Here is a 20,974-nt window from a genome sequence, read left to right on the forward strand (position 1 = left end):
GGAGGCAGAAGACCTTCTAAATATAGCTTGGCTGTTTATGAAAAGGAGCGTCTGCATGGACACCTCTGAGTGGGGCCATGCTTAGGAGGCCCCTTCCAACCCCTCCTCTGTAACAGGCTGGGGCAAGGTCTGCCCCCCATGCTGCCCCTAATTGCCCTCAACCAGCTTACAAGGGGCTCCTGCTTTGCGTGCGTGGTCACCCGCTTCCACAAGGACTCAAACTCCATCTGAGGAAAGCAGTGACTCAGCAGAGGAGTTAAATGAGCAGCATCCACACTGGCTCCGTGTACAAATGCCATTTCAGATGCACAAACAGAGGAATAAACAGCAATAGAAGTGGCCCTGCCTCTGCAAAAACCTCAGCCTTAGTAAAATTGCTACCAGGCAGGCTTGTCCAGGTCTGATGTCCACCCTCCAAGAAGGTTGTTGCAAATACCAGCTTGGTCCAAAGATCAGAGAGCCATCTCAACCACTGGCATAGCTCTGACAGTGGCTGGCAGCGGATATATAAAGAAGATGCAAGAAATAGGGTACGCATGGAATAATCCTCCTGTGAAACCTTCCCAGCTTCCAGCAGTCTGTGGCTAAGTCACTTCCTGAGCCACAGATCATATTTTTGTTCAACAGCCTTTGATGGATTTTTTTCTTTCCATGAATTCATCTAATTTTGAACCCATGCAACTTTTGGCAATGATTTCACAATTTAATTATGTTCTACATTAAAAAGTACTGCCTTTGTTTATTTTAAACCTGCTGCCTGATCATTTCTTATGAAGCTGCCTAGGTCTTGTATTGTGAAAAACCCAACTTCTAATTTCCCCACGACTTTCTCTGTGCCATTCACTGCACACCTCTGTTATATTCCTGCAGTTTCTTCCATGCCAAAGAATGTTCAAGTATTTTCTTTCTGCATGGAAACCATTATCTACTGGAGATCACATTAACATCCTTTTCTGAACCTTTTCTAGCACTGCTGCTTATTTAGTGGAATGGAGGCAGGGCAGAGAGCGTGTGCAGAATTTGAGCTGTAGGGTAATGATGTTTTCTTTCATTCTCTGTTCCTTTTCTAATAAACCCCAGCATTTGATTTGCCTTTTTGACTGTGGCTGAGCCCTGAGCTGACATTTTCACAAAGCGTTCATGGCGATGCCCCAATCTTCTCCCTAAACTTAAGTAGCCAATTCAGAGCCCACCACTGTGGAAGTGAAATTCATACTGCTTTTTGCCATGTGTACCACTTTCCAGTTAGCAAGAGTGAATTTCACCTCCCATCTTCCTTCCTAACTGAACAGTAAAACAAGATCCTTCTACAGTTCTTCACAGGGAGCCCTCACCTTTGTTACTATGAACAGACCAGTAACATCACCTCTTTGGAGGATCTATGAAAATGCTAAATAGCAAGGATACCAGCACCAGTCCTAGGCACCCACCAGTGACATCCCCGCTCTGTGAACACCGACCGCTTCTTCCTTCCCTTTGCTCCCTCTCCCCTTTCCTAGGGATCATTCCCTGGGAGGATCCATTACTACTGCAGTTCCTGTGTGAACACCACCTGGTCCTGCCAGAGCTACCAACCTGCTTGACAAGCTCATCTTGCAGCCTCACAGTGGGAGATACCCCTCTAGCTGAGGCTTAAAGCACGTGCTGATACAGAAACCTCCCCCTGCTTTGCCTAAGGAACATCGATATGAATACTTCACGGAGCAAGTCTGCAATAAATCACTAAACTTTTGCATTTATCATTCAGTTTTTACTTTTCCCTCCAAGCCTTTCTTCTACACTTAAATCATGATTGACAGTGGCCTCTTCCTGTGCTTCACCCTTCCCTGCCAGTGTTTCTAGCAGGAGCGCTTCAAACCAAAGTGCCCAAATATTCGTTTAGTTCAAAACTGCCATAGCATTTACCTGCCTTCAGGACTCTAAATCTGTCCCAGCCTTGCTCTGGCTCCTGAAGGATGAGTATGCTTTTGTGGTACCTTTGTAAGAGAAAAGACCTCCCGAGCTCTAGCAGGACACTCCCAGCATTTCATGCCCCCAAACACTGGAATCGACTGCAGAGCCTGCTGCGCGAGCGTGTTGCAGGTGTCCCCGCACAGGAGACAGGGCACTCGGCAGAGTGTGAGCAATGCCATTTGGCAGAGCCTGTTCAGCTGCAGTCTCAGCAATGCCACGGCTGGTTGGTCTCTGCCCTGCAGGAGTGACTCAAAGGCCAGAGCCTTGCTCAGAGAGAGGACAAGACTAACTTTGCCTTCCTCTGCCTCCACCAGGCCCTGAGACATGCCTTCATCCAGGCCAAGCCTTGCCAGACAGTTTTGCAAGCAGAGAGCGCCAGCTGGACATGCAAGAAGGCGGCTGGGCAAGGGATAGCTGCGACCTGGAACAGGAAGGAAAAAAGTGATGAACAGGGAAGGCCTGACGGGAGCCACAGAGTGTCCCCGGGGTCCTGTGCCGATGGCCACCCAGGTGCGGCAGTGACCTGCCAATACAGTCCTGCCTGCTCTGACCTGCCTCCGGTGTGCGGCTCAGGCAGGACCTGCGACAGAGAAAGCCTGCCATCGCCATGATGTTTTAAACTCAGCACAGCGCAAGTGGCTTTGAGCACGCTGCCTGAAGCGCAGCAACATGCAGAGCAAGCACGTCCTTTCAGTTGCAGGTTCTCCCCACTCTGTGCAGAGGAGATGAGGACAGGGCCTCGATTGCCCATCCTGTCCTGTTGCTGCCAGCGCCACTCGGCTGGCTCCAGCAAGCCCTCGCCACACATGCCGCTCCACAGGGGCTACAGCAGAGCAGACGCAGCTAGCTGGGGGTGGAGGGTTGATCCTCACCCACTTCTGTTGAGCAGCACAGACATAACTTGATCTGCAGCACACTCAGTGCCCAGGTGACTGCTGCCACCAGGCAGTGCTGAGAGGGAAAGCTGGGCTGGGACCCATAGCAGATTCTCAGAAAACCCTTGTGAGTGCGAAGTCCAGCTGGGCAGTGCTTTCTTGACCTCCCAGAAAGCCCAGTGGCTATACCAAGAGTCCTGAGACCTAGAAGTTAACAGCACCCTGTGCCTCCCTGCTCACAAGTGTTTTACCCCTGGCTCCGCTGGGTCAGGCTTAGGGCTCCCTTTCGCCTTCCCTCCTTGCAAGCATGTGTGAGCCAAGAGCTTCTGCCTGCTGCTCAGTCCTATTGGTCTCAGAGCCCTCTGCAGTCGTCACCTGCTCCGTGCACAGGGATGGCTGTATTTCCCAAGGACGTGCCCATCTTAGCACATCTCGATCAGATTTACCAGGCTACCCTGGCTGCTGCACGGATGCAACTTGTGCCTGCTTATCTCCCACCCTGAAACTCTCCTCGGTGCCCCTGCCCACTCCCTTTCCCCCTGCTGAACCGCCTGCCCCAAAACCCAGAGGCTATCACACCCCTGCCTCAGCAGGGCTCCAGCCTGCTGCCCCTACCTGCACGGGCAGCTCCTGACCACTGGCCACATGAAGGAAAGCCGGAGCGTTGTCATTCTCATCCAGCACAGTGACATAGATGGTTCCTGTGGCACTGCGGGGTGGTGCTCCCCCATCCTGCACAATCACCAAGAGCTGGTAGCTGGACTGCTGCTCCCGGTCCAGGCTATGCTTGGTGCTGAGGTCCCCTGTGGGGGAGAAGTGGGGACATAGCTCAGCCCCAAAACCTCTTTAAAGAGCCTGTGCTGAGGTATGTTGCCAGGGAGCCCAGCACCGCAGGGGCAGGAAGATGAATATTCTGTTGCGGCACTGGCCTGGCCCGCATCACTTTTGACCCGCCCTGGGCTTTCTCCCCAGCCTCGGAAGCCAGGAAACCTCTCACCTGTCTGTGTGTGGATGAGGAAGTTGGGATCGTGCTGGAGCAGGCGGTAGGTGAGCCGGCTGTTCTGCCCAGCATCCCGGTCACTTGCCATCACTCTCCCTACACTGCTACCGGGAGCCTGATTCTCAGGAACAGTGAAGAAGTAACGCTCCTCACTCAGCCGGGGGCTGTTGTCGTTCTCATCAGTGATGCTGATCCGTACAGTGCTGGTGCCTGTTTTCCGTGCTTCCCCCCCTGCACCACTGCCTCCTGCCGAGGCCAGCACTGTGAGCACATACAGGTCCCGCGTCTCCCGGTCCAGTGCGCTTTTGACATACAGCCAACCGCTCTCAGGCATGATGCCAAAGCTGGCAGCATCCCCATCTGCACGCAAGTGGTAGGTAAGGGTCATGGATTCTGCATCGCGTGCCAGGGCCCGCACCTGCAGGAAGCGGGTGGAGACAGGCACACCTTCCCGTACCTCCACGCGGTAGGTGAGTGTGTCAAAGATGGGCCCATTGTCGTGCTCGGCTTGCACATGCACCAGCAGCGTGAACGTGGAGCTGAGCTGGGGAACGCCACTGTCTCGGGCCACAATGGCCAGCCTGTAGGCTGCGCTGGCTTCATATTGCAGGGCCCCGATCAGTCGCACCACCCCTGATGAGCGCTCCACACTGAAGGTGCCATCACCTCCTGACACCAGCTCAAAATTCACCTGACCGTTGGCACCGCTGTCACGGTCCTCGGCCTGCAAAGTGTACACTGTAGTCCCAGGTTCTGTGGCCTCTGGGAGCAGAATGGAGTCGGAGGGGGCTGGGAACACTGGCACGTTGTCATTCACATCTGACACAGAGATCTTCACACGTGTGTTGCTGTAGGCAGGAGGTGAACCACTTCGGGCCTGGACATCCAGAATGAGGACTGCCTGGGTCTCATGATCAAGAGGCAGGCTGGTGCGGAGCTGCCCGGAGGCAGAGTCAATGGAAAAGTAGCCATGAGGATCCCCCGAGGAGATGGAATAAAAGATGTCATCAGCATGACCTGTGAACAAGGAAATGAAGACAGGAAGAATGATTTGTGTACCCAGCTCACCTCCAGCAGCAGGGCTGGGCAGTGCTGTCTGCGGCAGACTCTGGTCAGAAGGCGCACAGTAGCACTGTGTACACGTGCACGTATGCACAGATGCATCCGCGCAGATGTGTGTGTACACACGTGTGTAAGCACATGTGTGAGAGCACGCACTGAGTTGAGTGACAATCGCACAGGCGCACATTTGGATGCCAGTGCCTCTGTGCGTGCATGGAGCTCCCAGAACAGGGTTGCTCTGTGAGGAAGCGCGGTACTGGACCTTCGAGATGATGCAGTGACAGGGAAAGTGACTGCATACAAAAGGGACATGCCCGTACCTGGAGGGTTCTGGGCCCGGACAGCCCCCACACTGGCACCCTGCAGCATGTCCTCAGGCACCGTGAAGAAGTACTGAGCTTGCTCAAAGACAGGGGGTGAGACCGTGCCCTCCACGATGCTGATGTTCACCCGGGCATTTGGCTGCGCCTGTAGGCCCCCACCATCTTGTGCAGAGATCACCAGCTGCACCAGGGTGTTGGCTTTACCACTCAGGGACCATGAGAGGGAGATGACACCTAGGGAAGAAAGCAGTTCAGAGGGCACGATGCCCGCACCCCTGCCTGTCATCTGGCACCAAGGGAACAGGACAAATCATAAGCTTGAAAGGAAGGACCTAAGGGGGCAGCAAACAATGTGCATCGCAGTGGGGAGCTCGCCATGGAAGAACTGGAGTAAAGAAGAGGAACCCTCCTGGGAAAGCCTCCCCAAATCGTCCTTTCCCAACCTTAAGCCCAGCCCTGAGCTAAGCAGTGGTAAGGGCTGGGGGAAACAAGCCAGAGGGCAGGTCTTGGGAGAGGGAAAGGAGGGACTAGGGCTTCCAATGTGGGGCGCAGGGTGAGGGTCACGACACAGCAGGTGGGATCTGGGCTGTGGGGAGGGCCTTGGAGGAGACGTAGAACTGAAGGACCATCCTTGACAGGCCCTACAAAGGAGGTGGCCCTGCATTAGGATGGCTGGTAGGCCTGTCTCACCCCAGTCACATTCTGGGAACTTGGGGACCAGCGTGGAGAGACCCCAATGCCTGTGCTGAGCACAGGACACCTTCCTGTCCTGCTGAGAGCCCCTGGCACCACACGCCCATGCACTCGCCTCCCCAGTGGAAACTGCTCTGGCTTTGGTGGCCAAAGCAAGGTAAAGCAGATGCAGCCAATGAGAAAGGTGGGACTGAGTGTGGCAGAGTTATAGGGAAGGAGAGTAAACTGAGCAGGGGAGAGAAGGGAACTGGGCAGGGACAAGAAACTAAGCAGGATACAGCCTGATGGGGCAAAGCAAGCAGCGTGCAGGAGGAAGGGCGCGGTGAGTCAGGGACGGGGAATGAGGGAGAGGAAGGCAGACAGAGGTCAGAGACTGAGTTTGAGAAGGGGCTGCAGAGGCTCAAGAAGCCAAAGAAGGGAAAACGTGGCAGGGAGAGGAACAGACATATTCTGGTGGCAGGCTGCACCGCTGAGATGGCCAAGCAGTGACCCTCAGGCTGGCTTTTACACCTGCCCGCATCCCACTGCTCTGACCGCTGCCTACTCTGGCTGCCCCCTGAGCGCTCTCTCACCTGTGTCCTTGTTGAGGGAGAAGAGGGGGGGTGAGTTTCCCAGGACAATGCGGTAGGTCACCTTCCCGTGCAGCCCCTCATCCTTGTCGTGGGCAGTAACACGCAGCACAGCTGTACCTGGCATGCTCTGTGTGCTGATGCTGGCAGCATACTCCAGCGGGTAAAACACTGGCCGGTTGTCATTTATGTCCTCCAGGAAAACCTTCACATACACCATGGAGTTCAGGCCACCCTGTGGAAGGACCAGATCAGAGATGGTGCAAAGAGTAGGGGCAAGGACAACAGCATCCCCTGCACAGTGCTGAGTCAGCAGCATTGCATCTCTGCGGCCCCTCCAGCACTCACCCCATCAACAGCAGTGATGGTGAAATCATAGGCAGACGTGCCCTCATCACGATCCAGAGGCTGCACAGTGCACAGCTGCCCTGTGTGCTTGTCGATGCTGAACTGCGTGGGGACAACACTGCCGATGCCAGAACCAATGGAGTAGGAAAGGGAGCCAAACGTGCCGCTGTCTGCATCTGTGGCTGTCACCTGGGTGAGGGAAGGCACTACGTGAGCAGGGCCAGCACCACAGAGAAGACCACCAGCCAGACCCAGCCCATCACCACCACCACCTCCACAACCCAGTGCTGTGGCCCACAACCACTGCACAGTCCTCAAAGCTGGCCACAGTAAAGCAGACTGACAGTTACCACCTCAGCCCTGCGACTCTTGTCCCAGACAAGCCACCACTCCCTCTGCAGCCCTCCCTGCAAGAGGACAGGGCCTCCCAGGGGCTCACTGAGCAGTGCTGCAGGCAGCTGTGGGGCACCCCGGGATCAGCCTATGCTGGCCCAGTCCCCATGAGGGGACGCAGAGGTAGGGGAGCACAGCATTGCAGACTCGCAAGAGCTGCACTATGCTTTCTATCTACAGTGCTGCCATGGGTCCCTGCACCATCAGAGGTGCCTTGTTTCAAGTGGTATCTCCCTTCTTGCACCCCTGGGGCAACACCCATGACCCAGCTCAACAGACTTGCCTTAGCAAAGGAAAAGGCCATATGGAGAGGGGGTGCAGAAAGGCCAAGCCTCACACAGATGCCAAGGATCTAGCAGCCAAGCATCCCCACTGCACCCAGCTTGATCAGCCAGCCAGGGACAACCTGCGCTTTTGCAGCAGCTGCCCCTGGCCCTCTGCTCCTTCTTTTCTGCGAAAACGCTTATGACAAGACAGGAAGAAAACCAGCCCCCTTTTCACCATGACCGTGGCTCTGTCCTGCTCTCAGAGCTCTGTGCCCAGCAGCCCTGGGCTCTGAGGGTGATGACTGAGGGTGGCATTGCCCTGTGACAGCCAGGGCCCACCGGAGCCTGGGGCACAGGAATTGCATTAGCAGTTACAGACACAGCGGGAGGACTAAAACTGCTCCCTGCTTGCAAGGCCCCAGTTCCTTGGGCTCCTTGCAGCGCTCAGGTCAGCAGAAAACAGCTCCTTCCCCCTGACCCCAGCATCACTGCCCATGGCTCATCCACCAGCTGGGAGCTCCGCACAGAGAACAAAGCTAGAGGACGGAGCCAGGAGGGAGGCAGCTGGGCCAGGCCCCGGGTGAAGTGGAGTTCAGGCCTCGTCAGCCACAGCTCCTCCCAGCAGCAGCGCTGGGGCCTCGGCTCCCGTGAGCGAGAAGCACAGGAACGTTGCACACGCGCCAAGGAAAGGGCCCAGCTGGGGGCTGCAAACAGCTCTTTCCTTTGGGCAGGGCCCCTAACCTGAACCACTCACCCGATCGTCAGAGATGGAGGAACAACAAGAGAGAGTACAGAGAACGGCTGGGCCAGGGAAGAAAAAATAAATCAGGTAGAGGTGGGACCTCCCTCCCCCCAGAACGTATGCTCCGCACCCCAGGGAGGGGAGGCAGTACCTGAGAGAGCCCCTCGCCAGTTCTCCTGCCCAGTGATCCACGGCCTCCGGGGAGAGGAGGCAGCACCTGCAACACACCCTCACCAGCTCTCCTGCCCTGCTCCCTGTGGTCTAAGGGGATGCCTGAGAGGAGAAGCTGAGAGCACATCTACCATGAGCACCGTGCTCCCAGCCCTGCAGCAGCTGCCAGAAGCAGCACCGTGAAACAGGATCCCCCGTCCCTGCTCCAGCTGCAGAGCACTCAGAGCCACAGGTGCCATGACAGCAGCCAGAAGGCACTTTGGGAAATTGGACCCACCTGCCTCCCCCTTGAGTTCAACATCCTCCCTCCCTCCTGCCCCAGCTCCCCTTGCTGTGGAGCTGCTCATTTGAGAGTGTAAGTCTGGCCTCACTGACATTGCTGAAACCTGTACTCAGGTTACCTGTATTCTGGGTCCATGTTGGATATTATTACTGGGGTAACAGCCCTGTACCAATACACCTGAGTTGTGTGCCAAGCCTGGGTTTTAGCTGGTAGCATTCTCTACCACTGCCGATGGAAATTCACTGAAACTGATTAGCTGCCACAGTGACTGGCAGCAAATGAATAACTTCTTTCCTTCAAAATGAACTTCTTATCACTCTGAAAGTGCTCTAAAATGCATGTCAGCTGCGTTAATACACTGTACAGCAACTAGCTCTGCCGCAGAGGAAGATGTTTTCCTTAGGCTCCTCAGGCCATGGGCTCTGGTGCTTCCAGAACAGCCTCACTTCCCCACCTTAACCATCCTCTGAGGGTCGCCATCCTAACAAAGATACCCACAGGGGAAGCTCTCTGGAAGTCCAGCTTTCTGCCACAGGAGCTGGGTCAGATTTTGGGAACAGGGAAGAAACAGAGGAGCTCTCGCTGTTATGCAGTACAGCCCCATCTCCCTGGCTGTTCCCTGGTATCCAGAGCTATCTTCCTGCAAGACTGCCTCATGGAGCCAGCAGTCTGGCATCAGAGGCAAACCTAGCTGCAGAGCCAGGGCAGGGCACCCTCAGAAAAGTTCCTCATTCGTATGTGTCCAGCACTCCACCTCCCCATCCTGCTGTGGGACTGTCTGCGGACCAGCAGCCTAACACAAGCCCTGCCTGTACAAGCCCACGTAGGGTCCAAGAGAGGTCACGTCACTGCTACACCAGCAGTGGTGCAACCACTACTGGAGACTTGGGTCTGGTCCTAGTCTCGCTTGGAGGGGTGGTGCTAAACTAGCGCCCAGAGAAGAGCCACTGGAACAACAAACACCCGAGGGGGTGGGTGACTGCGTTAGCTCAGCGTGGAGCGGCTGGACAGTTTGCTGAGCATCTCTGCCGCTGTGTGGAGAGGGAGTGGGGCTGTGGCTGGTGCACCCCCCACCCTGAGCTCTCCAGCCTGCAGGCAGGCAGTGCCTGCAGACCGCTGATGCCCTGCGTGTGCGTTTCGTGGGATGGGGCTGGACGCGGGCCTGCAGCCAGCCCACACTCAGCAGGGCCTGACGCAAGCCCCGAAGACAGCACAGACCCCCGCTATGGCGGGGATGATGCCTCCTGGGGATCCCTCTGACAGGCAGCACAGGGTTTGATCAGCCACTAGGTATGGCAGACACCTCAGTCTAGCCGGCATGTGTAGCTGGGACCCATGGCTGCAGACTGCAGAGCACACGCAGCCTGGGACATGGTGCACGTTTTTAGCTGTGAGGATAATTAACCACCAAAAGGGCTCATCAAGGCCTGTGGTGAATTCACCGCTCCTGGAAATTTTTAAATCAAGTCTGGATATTTTTCTAGGAACTTTGCTAGAAACTAATGCAGGGCAGCCCCAGGCTCTGTATTTAGCACCCACCCCAAATCTTGGATCAACAGCTGTTTTTACTGTAGCTTAGTTATGAGGCTCCTGATGTTTGCCTGAGAAATGGGGTCAAGCTGTCTATGGGACAGCTCAGGAAACACTCAAGTTGGCGTTGTGCAAGGCCTGCTGCTTGAAAATGTGGGAGCAGGAGTCAGAGCTCTGAGCCTGAACGGAGCCCCTACAGCACCTTCCCCTCTGACTTCTTCGAACATCCTGCAGGGCCAAGACTGGCTGTTCCCAGGAGGAGCTATGTGAGAGGAGAAAGGAGAGAAGGAGAAGGCTGCAGCTGGGAACAAGACACCTGCATGAGCTTGCAGGGTCAGTGTGCAGATAGGAGACACGGACAAAGCTGTGGGGTCACCTCATCTGCACAGGACACTTGCACAAGCTCGCCGGATCACCACGGATACACCAGGCACAATGTGCAGAGGCGAAATGCACGCTGTGTTTCTGCCCAAGACTACAGCATGTGCAGCTGCAACCCCATGTGCCAAGAACAGAAGTGTTCACAAAGCGCAAGTGCAGGGAGATTCCCCACACCGGGTGAAACTGTCCTGTGCCATGTCGTCGGACAGCAGTGATGCCAGAGCCCAGCACTCTCTCCCCATGTTGTGACTCCAGAGGGTGCTCCATGAGGCAGGGAGTGTGGGGACCCTGGAGCTCTGACATCAAGAGTCCAGATGTTCCCATTCACAGACCCAGCCAGATCAGCAGTGAGAAGGAAGCCATGGCGAATTGTTTCTATGGTTCATTGTGTTCTCTGTTGAAGACCTACTTCTGATCACTGCTACTACCCCCGAGTCTGATTCTGCCCTTGTCAGACTAAGGGGCAACAGTTCTCAGAAACCCTCTCTGTATTGGCATTGGTGGGAGGACCAGGCAACCCATCCCCTTCCTGGATAAACCAGCTGCACGGTCAGAGTGTTTTCTGGCCTGAAGCTTTCTTGTTCTATCCTATAGGACCCCATTCTCCAAAGGGAAATCCTTTGCCATCAGGAGATAATGGCTGTATGAATGCATCCTGCTACTGCATATGGGATGTGTTTCTGATAGCAATCAGCTCCTTGGTCTTGAAGAGAGAAGGAGACTGAGACTCAGGGTCCCAGAGCATCCTGCTCGAGTCCAGAATGAGGCCAGGGTTTCTGAGCAGCACAGGGCCAGTGCTCCCGCCTATCTTACGGCCTTGTTAAGATGTGCTTGGCTGCAAGCATGGTATTTCTCTGGAACCTGCTGCAGATGGGCACAGCACATGGAGCATCAGTCTCCCTCCATGCCTTGTCCTCTCATTGTGCCTACAGCATGCTCCTGGGATAGCCTTCACACAGCCTCACATAGAGCCCACTCAGCCCAGGGCAGCACTGGTGTGCCCCAGCACTGCATCCCGTGCTAGCCATGGCCAGGTCTGGCCTGCAACAGGCTACTACACCTCTCCTGTGTCCCACAGCACACCCCATCCCTACCTGCCTCTTGTGCCCCACACAGCTCCATCGTGTCCCAGGCCCCATACAGATGTTCCCATGGGCACTAGGACTGGCGTTTTGCTCTTGTCACCCCCAGTGACACCTCCACCACCTCCCTGTATTGCCAGCTTCCTCCACCGTCCCCTATCCAGGATATCCCCCCGGCCATACAGTGGTGCCCCGCAGTTCTGCTGTGGCTGTGCAGAGCCAGCACCTGACCGTGGGCTGGAGAGCACAGCCTGTGCTTGCGGCGCTCGATCTCTCTTCATGTCTGCCTTCCCCCTTGCAGGGCAGCAAGCATGGCAGCACAGCACGGCCTCAGTCTGTGAGGGTGTGCTGGCGGTGCCCTGGTTCAGGGCCAGCCAGAGCTGGTTGATCAGCAGTGCACGGTTCAACAAAAATGCAAAAATGTGGAATTCCTTGCTTCAGAGCTCAGTGATATTGAATTGTATAGATTCAGAAAGCAACTACCCACATTCACAGAGAAAAATCCACTAAAGGCTTTAAACACAAGGACATCAATGCTGGGCCAGGAAATCCCCGAGTTGCGGCTGGGACAGCGTGGTAAGGAGGCAGCAGTACCTGAGGGAAGCCTCTGGATCATAGACCCTGGCTCTCACAAAGAACTTCAATTTTCCAGGCCAGCCAGGGGTAACACACAGCTGGATCTGCTGTTTACTAGCAAGGGGGCACTGACTGAGGTTGTAGTCATCAGTGGTAGCCTTGGCTGTAGCGACCATGAAGTAGTAGTGTTCAGGATCCTAAAGGGAGTGACGAAGGAGAGTAGCAGAGTACAGACTCTGGACTTCAAGCAAGACTTCAGCTTATACAGGGAACTGGTGGGAGAGATCCCATGGGAGGCAGCTCTGAAGGCCAAGGGAGCTCAGGAAAGCTGGCAAGCCTTCAGAACAGCAGACTCCAGGCACAAGAACAGTCCATCCCAGTGCTCAGGAAAACAAGGAGACATATCAGCAAATGGCCTTGGCTAAGCAGGGACCTTAGGGCCAAGCTGCAATGCAAAAAGGCAGCATATGGGAGGTGGATGCAGAGGCAAGCTACAAAGGAGGAATTTATAAACATTACCCAGGCATGTAGGGATGGTGTCAGGAAAGTCAAAGTTCAAGGGGGGTTGAGACTTGCAAGGAAAACTGAGGGTGCTAAAAAGAGCCTCTACCACTACATTGTCAGTAAAAGGCTGAATAAGGGCCCTTTCTGAATGCAGTGGGTGATTTAGTGACAGCAAACACAGATAAGACTGAGACACCCGACACCTCCTTTACCTCAGTCTTCACCAACAAGGTCTCCCAGGCCTCCATGCTTTTTGAAAGGGTTCAGAGAGCTACCAGACAGGGATGAAGATTGAGTCAGGATTTCTTCAGTGAACTTGATCCATACGAATCCATGGGATCCAACAGGCTGCATCAATGGATCCTGACAGAAACAGACTTGCAGGGCTGCTCTTTCAAATGTGGTGGAGATCAGGGGTGATCCCTGACAACTGGAGGAAAGCAAGTATTGTACTTTCAACACCTTCAAAAAAGGCCAAAAGGATGACCTGAGGAGCTACAGTCTTGTCAGCCACACTTTGGTCCCTGGGAGAATCATGGAGCGAGTCCTCTTGGAGCATGCTTTGGCCACATGGAGGAGCCTGGGAGGGGAACAGCCAGCACGAATTGACCGTTCTGTTTGCTTTCTGCGATGCAATGACGGGATCTGTGGCTGAAGGGATGACAGCTGTGGATGACAACTGCCTTGACTTTAAGAAGGCTTTTGATACCTTCTCCCACAAGCCTCGTATCCAAGGCAGGACGTTATGGTTTGGAGGGATGGACGGCCGGGCGGGCCAAAAACAGGTTGGAGGGTTGGGCTCAGAGGGCGGTGGCTCATGGGCTGTGCTCTGCCTGGAGGCGGGTGACAAGTGGAGCAGCACAGGGACCAGCCCGGGGACCTCTCCTGCTTAACATCTTCAGCAAGGACCCAGGCACAGAGCAGGCAACCTGGAGATCCAGCTGGAGATCAGGGCCTGGAGACTGAGTCCAGGGCCAGAAACCAACAGCATCCTTAGGGGAAAAGCAGCATTTCACTACAGATTTTGGAAACGAGATGTTTAGTATAGGCAGTTGTTAATCAGTGCTGCAGCCACGTCCCAGAGCAGGATGGGGGAGAGGGGACAAAGGCACTCAAATGCTGACAGCTGCTGAGTGGGCAGCGAGCCCTTACAGACAACCCCAGCAGGATGTTTTGTACATTGGGCAGCCTCTCCATGTCTACAGAAGTTGTTTGCAACCACTATAAAAAGGCTGAGGATGTTCTCAAGTCTATATGCATGACAAACAGTGAATATTTAGAGATGTGATTAGCCAGATACTGTAAACTCAGACTTGAATATCAAGACAGTCATGTGAACACCAGTATGTAAAAGGCATGCCAGCAGGAGAAATGTGCTAAGTGAAAAACACACAAAAATGCAAAATGTTAAAGTAAAATAGCTACAGTTTGGCACAATCGCCATCTGTGTGCCATGGAGGAGAGCGGGGAAAGGCCTAAAGGATGAGAGGCAGGGGGAAAAGGGATAGGACAGTAAAGGCAAAGGAACTGCACAGTGTAGTGGTAGCATAAGGCTGGGATATGCTGCTGTTGTTTTTGCATTAAAAATCATAGAATCATAGAACAGTTTGGGTTGGAGGGGACCTTTAAAGGTCATCTAGTCCAACCCTCTGCAATGAACAGGGACATCTTCAACCAGATCAGGTTGCTGATGTCAAGCCAGGAAAAGAAACTGGATGAAAGTGACAGACAAAATATATTATTCCTTTCATATAATGGATGCAAATGAAATGGCATGTGCCCCTTGGGACCCAAGAATGTGTTAAGGAACCCAGGGGATGAACCTGATACTGTGTTTTGAAGCCTTTGATAGGTATAGAAGAGGCCACTACCACGGAGGGGCTCAGGGAATACATTTGGGGCATTTTCTGCTGAAATCACTAACTGATCATTGTAATGGCATGAAAATGTAGCTGTTTGCGTTCAGTTCCCAACGGGACTTGAATCTGGCAAGGGATGTCAAAGGCAAAAAGAAGGGCTTCTATAAGTGCATAGCTGGCACAAGAAAGGCTAGGGAAAATGTAGACCCACAGCTGAAGGGGACGGGGGACCTGGTGAGACAGGACACATAAAAGACTGGGGTACTTAATGCCTTCTTTCCCTCAGTCTTTACTAGTAAGACCAGTCTTCAGGAATCCCAGGTCCCAGAGACTGGGGTGAAGGCTGGAGCACAGAAGATGTACCCTTGGTTGAAGAGGATCAGGTCAGTGACTTCTTAAGCAAACTGGACAGACTTAAGTCCGTGGGCCGTGATGGGATGCACCCATGAGTGCTAAGGGAGCTGGAAAATGTCATTGCGAGGCCACTCTCAATAATCTTTGCTCAATCACAGTGTTTGGGAGAAGTGCCTGAAGACTGCAGGGAAGTAAATGTCACTCCAGTCTTCAGGAAGGGTAAGCAGGAGGACCCAGGCAGCCTCACCTTGATCCCTGGGAAGGTGATGGAGCAGCTAATCCTGGAAACCATTTCCATGCACATGAAGGACAAAAAAATCATCAGGAGTAGTCAGCATGGCTTCACCAAAGTCATGCTTGACCGACTTGATAAATGACTGGCCTGGTAGATGAAGTAAAAGCAGTGGATATTGTCTACCTGGACTTCAGTAAGGCCTTTGACACCGTCTCTCATAAGATCCTCATAGACAAGCTGTTGATGAATGGGCTGGATGAGCAGATAGTGAGGTGGATTGAAAACTGGCTGAATGGCTCGGCCCAGAGAGTGGTGATCAGCAGCACAAAGTCTAGTTGGAGGCCAGTAGCTAGTGTTGTACCCCAGGGGTCAATACTGGGTCCAGTCCTGTTTAACATCTTCATTAATGATCTAGATGATGGGGCAGAGTGTACACTGCACGTTTGCTGATGACACCAAATTGGAAGGAGTGGCTGATACGGCAGAGGGTTGTGCTGCCATCCAGAGGGACCTGGACAGGCTGGAGAATTGGGCCGACAGGAACTTCATGAGGTTCAACCAGGGGAAGTGCAAAGTCCTGCACCCAGGAACAACCCCCTGCAAGAATATATGCTGGGGGCCACCCAGCTGGAAAGCAGCTTGGCAGAAAAAAAACTGGGGGTCCTGGTGGACACCAAGTTGAAGATGAGACAGCAATGTGCCCTTGCTGCAAAGAAGGCAAATGGCATCCTGGGCTGCATCGGGAGGAGCATTGCCAGCAGGTTGAGGAAGGTGATCCTGCCCCTCTACTCAGCACTGGTGAGGCCGCAGCTGGAGTGCTGGGTCCAGTGCTGGGCTCCCCAGTATACGAGAGAGTCCAGTGAAGGGCCACGAAGATGATGAAGGGACTGAAGCATTGCTCCTATGAGGAAAGGCTGAGAGAGCTGGGACTGCTCAGCCTGGAGAAGAGAAGGCTCAGGGGGGATATCATCGATACATGAAAGAGGACACTAAGAGGATGGAGCCAGGCTCTTCCCAGTGGTGCCCAGTGCCAGGACCAGAGGCAATGGGCACAACGTGAAACACAGGAGGTTCCCTCTGAACATCAGGAAGCACTTTTTCGCTGTGAGAGTGACCAAGCTCTGGCACAGGTTGCCCAGGGAGGTGGTGGAGTCCCCATGCTTGGGAGGTATTGAAAAGCCATCTGGACATGGTCCTGGGCAACGAACTCTGGATGGCCCTGCTTGAGCAGGGGGGGTTGTACTACATTATCTCGAGAGGTCCTTTCCAAACTCAACTGTTCTGTGATCTCCAGCCAAAGGCCCTCCTGAATCTCCCATTTTCCCATTCAGCTCCAATCCTTCTGAGAGAGCTGATCTACTCCACCAGCCCTGCACCACAGCCCTGACAGCATTGTCCAGCAGCATCTGCTACCTGCCCCTTCTTCCCTGCAGGTGTGGTGAGAAGACTTCGCTTGTGTACCCTGCAGCTACTGCAGCCGGGCATGCTGTGGCCAAAGTAGAGCAGAAGTGGATGACAAAGAAGAGTAGCAAGATGGCTCAGGGTCAGGCAGAAGGAAACCAGAGCACCAGTCTTAGGAAGCTATGACTGCTGGGAGGACAAGGATGCCCTCCTCCCAGTCCCCCAGCAAGACAGGAGGGAAGAGTGGAGCCAAGGCACCACAAAGCTGTTATGTTCCCCAGAGTCGGAGATGGACAGAGAAACACAGCTCCACACTGGGCTCCTCAGCTGCATCACCTGTAGGAGTCAAGGCTTCTCCTTCCCACAGACTCAGCTAGAGGGCAACACCAGAGCCCCTCAAACACACCCATCCCTTGCCCTCCCAGCCTTACTGCTGACCCGTGTACCCCCCTACACAGTCCACAGTGCTGGAAAGGGATGGAGTGCTTCTCAGCAGCTCAGGCCTCCATTCTCTGGCTGTCCTCCCCATCTCCAGCAAGCGCAGTCAGCAGGCAGGGAGCTCATCTGGAGCCCTGCCCTGGCTGGATCTCTGCTACGCACATGTTACGCTGTGGCTTTGGCAAACATCTGGTTCTGGGCTCCCGCCCCTCAGAGTGACGGCTCTTGGTGGGAGAGGAGGGGAGGCTGGCGCCAGTGTGGTCAACGATCCCACGCACAGCTCCCTTTGCCTGAGCGTGTGCCAGGCGTCCTGCCCTCCCCAGCCCTGGCACAGCTGCTGACCAGCTAAAAGCAGCCAGGGAGCGGCCACGGCTGCTATTTCAGGAGCTGTCTCTGGCTCCCGGGCTGCGTCTCAGCCTCCAGCATGCTCAGGCCTCGGGGGAGTAAGCGGGGTCAGGGTTTGGCCCCAGCGATTGTCCAGCACACGTGGCCGAGGCGAGGGTCAGACCCTGAGGCTGCAGGGAGCGCCACGTCCGGGTGGAGCCCTCTGCACAGCTGCAGGCCCTGCCTGCTTGCACCACTGGCTCCCCGCAGCCCAGCAGCTACAGGGCACGGGCAAGGGCTCTGGCAAGCAGCCCCACAGCCGCAGCCTAGGCATGGACAGGCGCAGGGCTGCCACAGCCATACACAGCAAGGTGTGGAGAAGAGGGGCAGCCTATGGCCTCCAGCACTGCTCTTGGATGGGGTAAAGCCCTCAGTTTTGAAGGAGGAGGGGAAGCAGTTTAATCATAGACATTGGCAGGGAGGTAGGACCGTGGAGGGTAAGGCTGGGCAACAGGCTGCAGGAGCCTGGAAGTGAACACTGCCTTTCTGGGAGTCCTGGTGCCTCGGAGCGCAGGGGCAGAGTAAGGCACAGTAAGACAAGGAGCAAGGCTCACACGCGGGCACCCAGGTGTCCTCTCTGGTGGAGCAGCACGGAGGTGAAATGGGAGCTGCAGCAGGGAGCTACAGGGCACCAGGAGCCCCAGCAGAGCGTGCAGGAGTTCAGGAGCTGAGCAGGGCAGGGAAGCTGGGCCCTTGCAGAGGAAGAGTGCTCAAGGTGAGGGGCTCGAGTGGGGCAGCAACAGCGCAGGGTGGGAAGTGACAGGGTCTGGCCACGGCCTCCTGGGGGGCACTGATGCCAAGAAGAACTCCAAACCAGGGTGTTGGGCTGAGTTTCGGCTGGGCAGAGCTCAGGCAGAGAGTGCTCACAGAGCAGGTCTACACAGGAGATGGGACACGGCTGGGCAAGACATGCAGGTGAGACTGGGGCTGAGGGCAGCATGAGATCGAGCACGCCAAGCAGGGTGACCCTGGGGAACGAGGCAGGGATGGGGAGCAGGAAGAGGCTGGAGCGTCCCAAGGGCCATGCAGGTGAGGGCGAGCGCTGCCAGTGAGAGCTGCCCTGGGAGCAAAACAGCGAGGGTCCCCGGGGGGAGCAGGCAACAACTGCTGGCAGCAACCAAGGGGTATGGAGAGAACAAGAGGGAGCAGAGACTGAGGGATGGGGAAGGGGGACGGGGAATGCTGGCGGGCTGGGGCTCCTGGAGGGGAGGCGCAGGGACTGGCACTTTGGAGGGCAGCGTGCACAGGTGTGGGGCTGTGGGGGGACAGGGAGGAGGGAGAGCGTGAGCAAGGCCCGTTGGAGGAAGGGGAGTTATAAGGAGCCTAGGGCTGAAGCAGAGGTGAGGGAAAAGGGGCAGCTGTGAGGGGGCTGGGGATCTCGTGGAGGAAGGAGGGAGCTGTGCGAGGGGCTGGGGGAGGAGCGGAGCATGGGGGGAGAGGAGCGTGAGGGGCTGGGGCCTCTCGGCTGCAGTGGAAAAGCTGCTGCAGCTCCAGGGGAAATGCTACTTGAATTAATCATGGCGCTGGCTGCTGTGCCAAGCCCAGGAGGAGGCTGCTGGCAGCGCAAGGAAATAACTTTCACAGGAATTTGGAACAAATGCAGCTCTTCTGGCGGTAACAACAGCACTCACCTCCCCCACAACCTCCCCATGTACCAGCATCTCCCCCATGTCCCCACTCCTTGCGTACCCCCAGACTCTCCCACAGGACAGCCTGCTCTCCCAGAAGCATGATGCACTCCCTCCCCTCACACTGCTCCCCAGCAAGCTCACAGGCATCTCCCCATCTTGCCTCAGGAAGCTTGCCTTCTTCTTTCTGTGGAGGGGAAGGCCTGTTTTATGTTGTGCAAAGGTCTGAAAATAGGTTAATGCTAAATCCCTTGTCCCAAGAAAACAAATGCATGTAGTAATGTCCCCCCCCACCTCCCGCCACTCGCTTTGGCAGCAAAGTCGGTAAGCATTAGTCCTCTTGCTGTTCCAGTCCCCATGCACGGCTACTCCCCGTGTCCTCTCACAGCTGCCCCCTTCAGTAGCATAAGCGATGCATCAGGATTATCTGTCAAGACTCTCTTTCAGTAATACAGTAAATGTGGCCTGGTCTAGCCTACAGCACTTCATGCAGGTCTTCCTATTTGGGGCACAGCCCAAGAGGCCGTCCTGGTGCTGTGCATGCAGCATAGCCAGACCCATAGCATCACAAATCAGTACTCAAAACTTCAAAACTCATCAGACTTGTCCTCAAAACTGCAAGATAAGACTATACATTAGGTGTGTTGCTGGTCAGCTTTTGATTTCTGATGTTCTTGTTCCCCAACAATTGTGTGTATGAATGCAAAGGAACTATGTAAACCCTGATTCCAAAATCATTAATATTGGATCTATGCAAGAATCAATAATCCACCATCTCATTCACATTTCTGTCAGATCAGCCTGTGCTCACAACATGGGGTTCACACAGCTCTCTGTGCTTCATGCTGGCTGCCAGAGGACAGACAATACTTGATTTAGCATGAAAAGTTAGAAAGGCTCAGAAAGACAATATCTGACCATGCATGCAGCTTGCTGGTACAAAGTCAAATGTTTAAAACAAATTTAAGCCAGCAGGGTGAATTTATACCAGAACAGTGCTTCACATCATGTAACCCTAGCATTTGAACGTAGTCCGATGAGCCCTAAAGCTTCTATGTTATCAACTCATGGCCACAGAGAGAAACAGGGACGACCAGTCAGTGACCATCCCTTGGTCTATTTTCTGCTGGTGTCATGTTCACTGATCCCCTGGGCTCCTTCTCCACTGGTGTTTCTCTCTCATCTCAGACTTGAACTGTGAGTTTTCTATTTCCTTTGCTTAGTGCCCGTGCAGAGTCTGCTACTGTGGGACCTGGCCCATGAGAAACACGAGTAATAAGTAAAGAAGATGTTATGAGATCCTTTTTCTTTCTCAGGTACTCAGGGCAGCAACCTGCTCTGCTCGTCTCTGTTCGTACACCAAACCCAAAGACCGACCGCGCAGGGAGGATGGGGTGTGCAAGGGAGCAGACCTGCAGCCATTCTTGAAGTCTCTTCTGGCCACTCACATGGACTCCCCAGTTCCCCATCGTTCTGTCCTGCCCATGGAGAGCCGATGTCACCATCTGAAAATAGACCTGGTCCTCCCAGGGTTTTTTGCTTAGAAACATGGCAGCGCGATGGAGAATCGAACCCGTTCAGTTCTGTGCTGACCTTGGAAGCTGTCCTGTGTCCTGCACACCACGCTGGCAGGGCGTGCCCACGGCCTAAGCTCTCTTAACCATTATGCAGGGCTGGACCAAATCCAGACCTTGACAGAGACCCTTTAACCTCCCAAGGCAGGATGAGCCCTGACACCTAGAAGCCACGGACAGATGGAGTCAAGTGGGAGCAATTGCACACAGGGGCTGTGGGGCAGCACACCTGACATGGGCGACCCTGTGGGACACGGTGCTGGCTGCTGGCCACCGTGGGCCCTGACAGTACCTCTGAAGCCTCCCTGTTCAGGGCAACAGGGATGCCATGGCTGAGGGGTGGCCACACC

At 54.8% G+C, this 20,974-nt stretch overlaps 1 protein-coding gene across 1 annotated transcript in view; it reads right to left on the bottom strand.

Moving 5' to 3' along the window:
• Nucleotides 1–20,974, bottom strand: part of DCHS1 (dachsous cadherin-related 1) — an 85,894-nt gene that overhangs the window by 23,461 nt on the left and 41,459 nt on the right. Inside the window, exons 3-7 of the mRNA XM_087758355.1 lie at nt 6,824–7,012; nt 6,479–6,710; nt 5,211–5,447; nt 3,826–4,845; nt 3,444–3,631 (exon numbers count right to left, since the gene is read on the bottom strand). Coding sequence (XP_087614481.1) covers nt 3,444–3,631; nt 3,826–4,845; nt 5,211–5,447; nt 6,479–6,710; nt 6,824–7,012 — 1,866 coding nt within the window. The remainder of the gene's footprint in view (nt 1–3,443; nt 3,632–3,825; nt 4,846–5,210; nt 5,448–6,478; nt 6,711–6,823; nt 7,013–20,974) is intronic.

Source organism: Nipponia nippon, unplaced genomic scaffold (assembly GCF_047370975.1).
Source record: "Nipponia nippon isolate SJK-2023a ecotype South Korea unplaced genomic scaffold, ASM4737097v1 scaffold_2, whole genome shotgun sequence".
In the NCBI taxonomy this organism is placed as follows: domain Eukaryota; kingdom Metazoa; phylum Chordata; class Aves; order Pelecaniformes; family Threskiornithidae; genus Nipponia; species Nipponia nippon.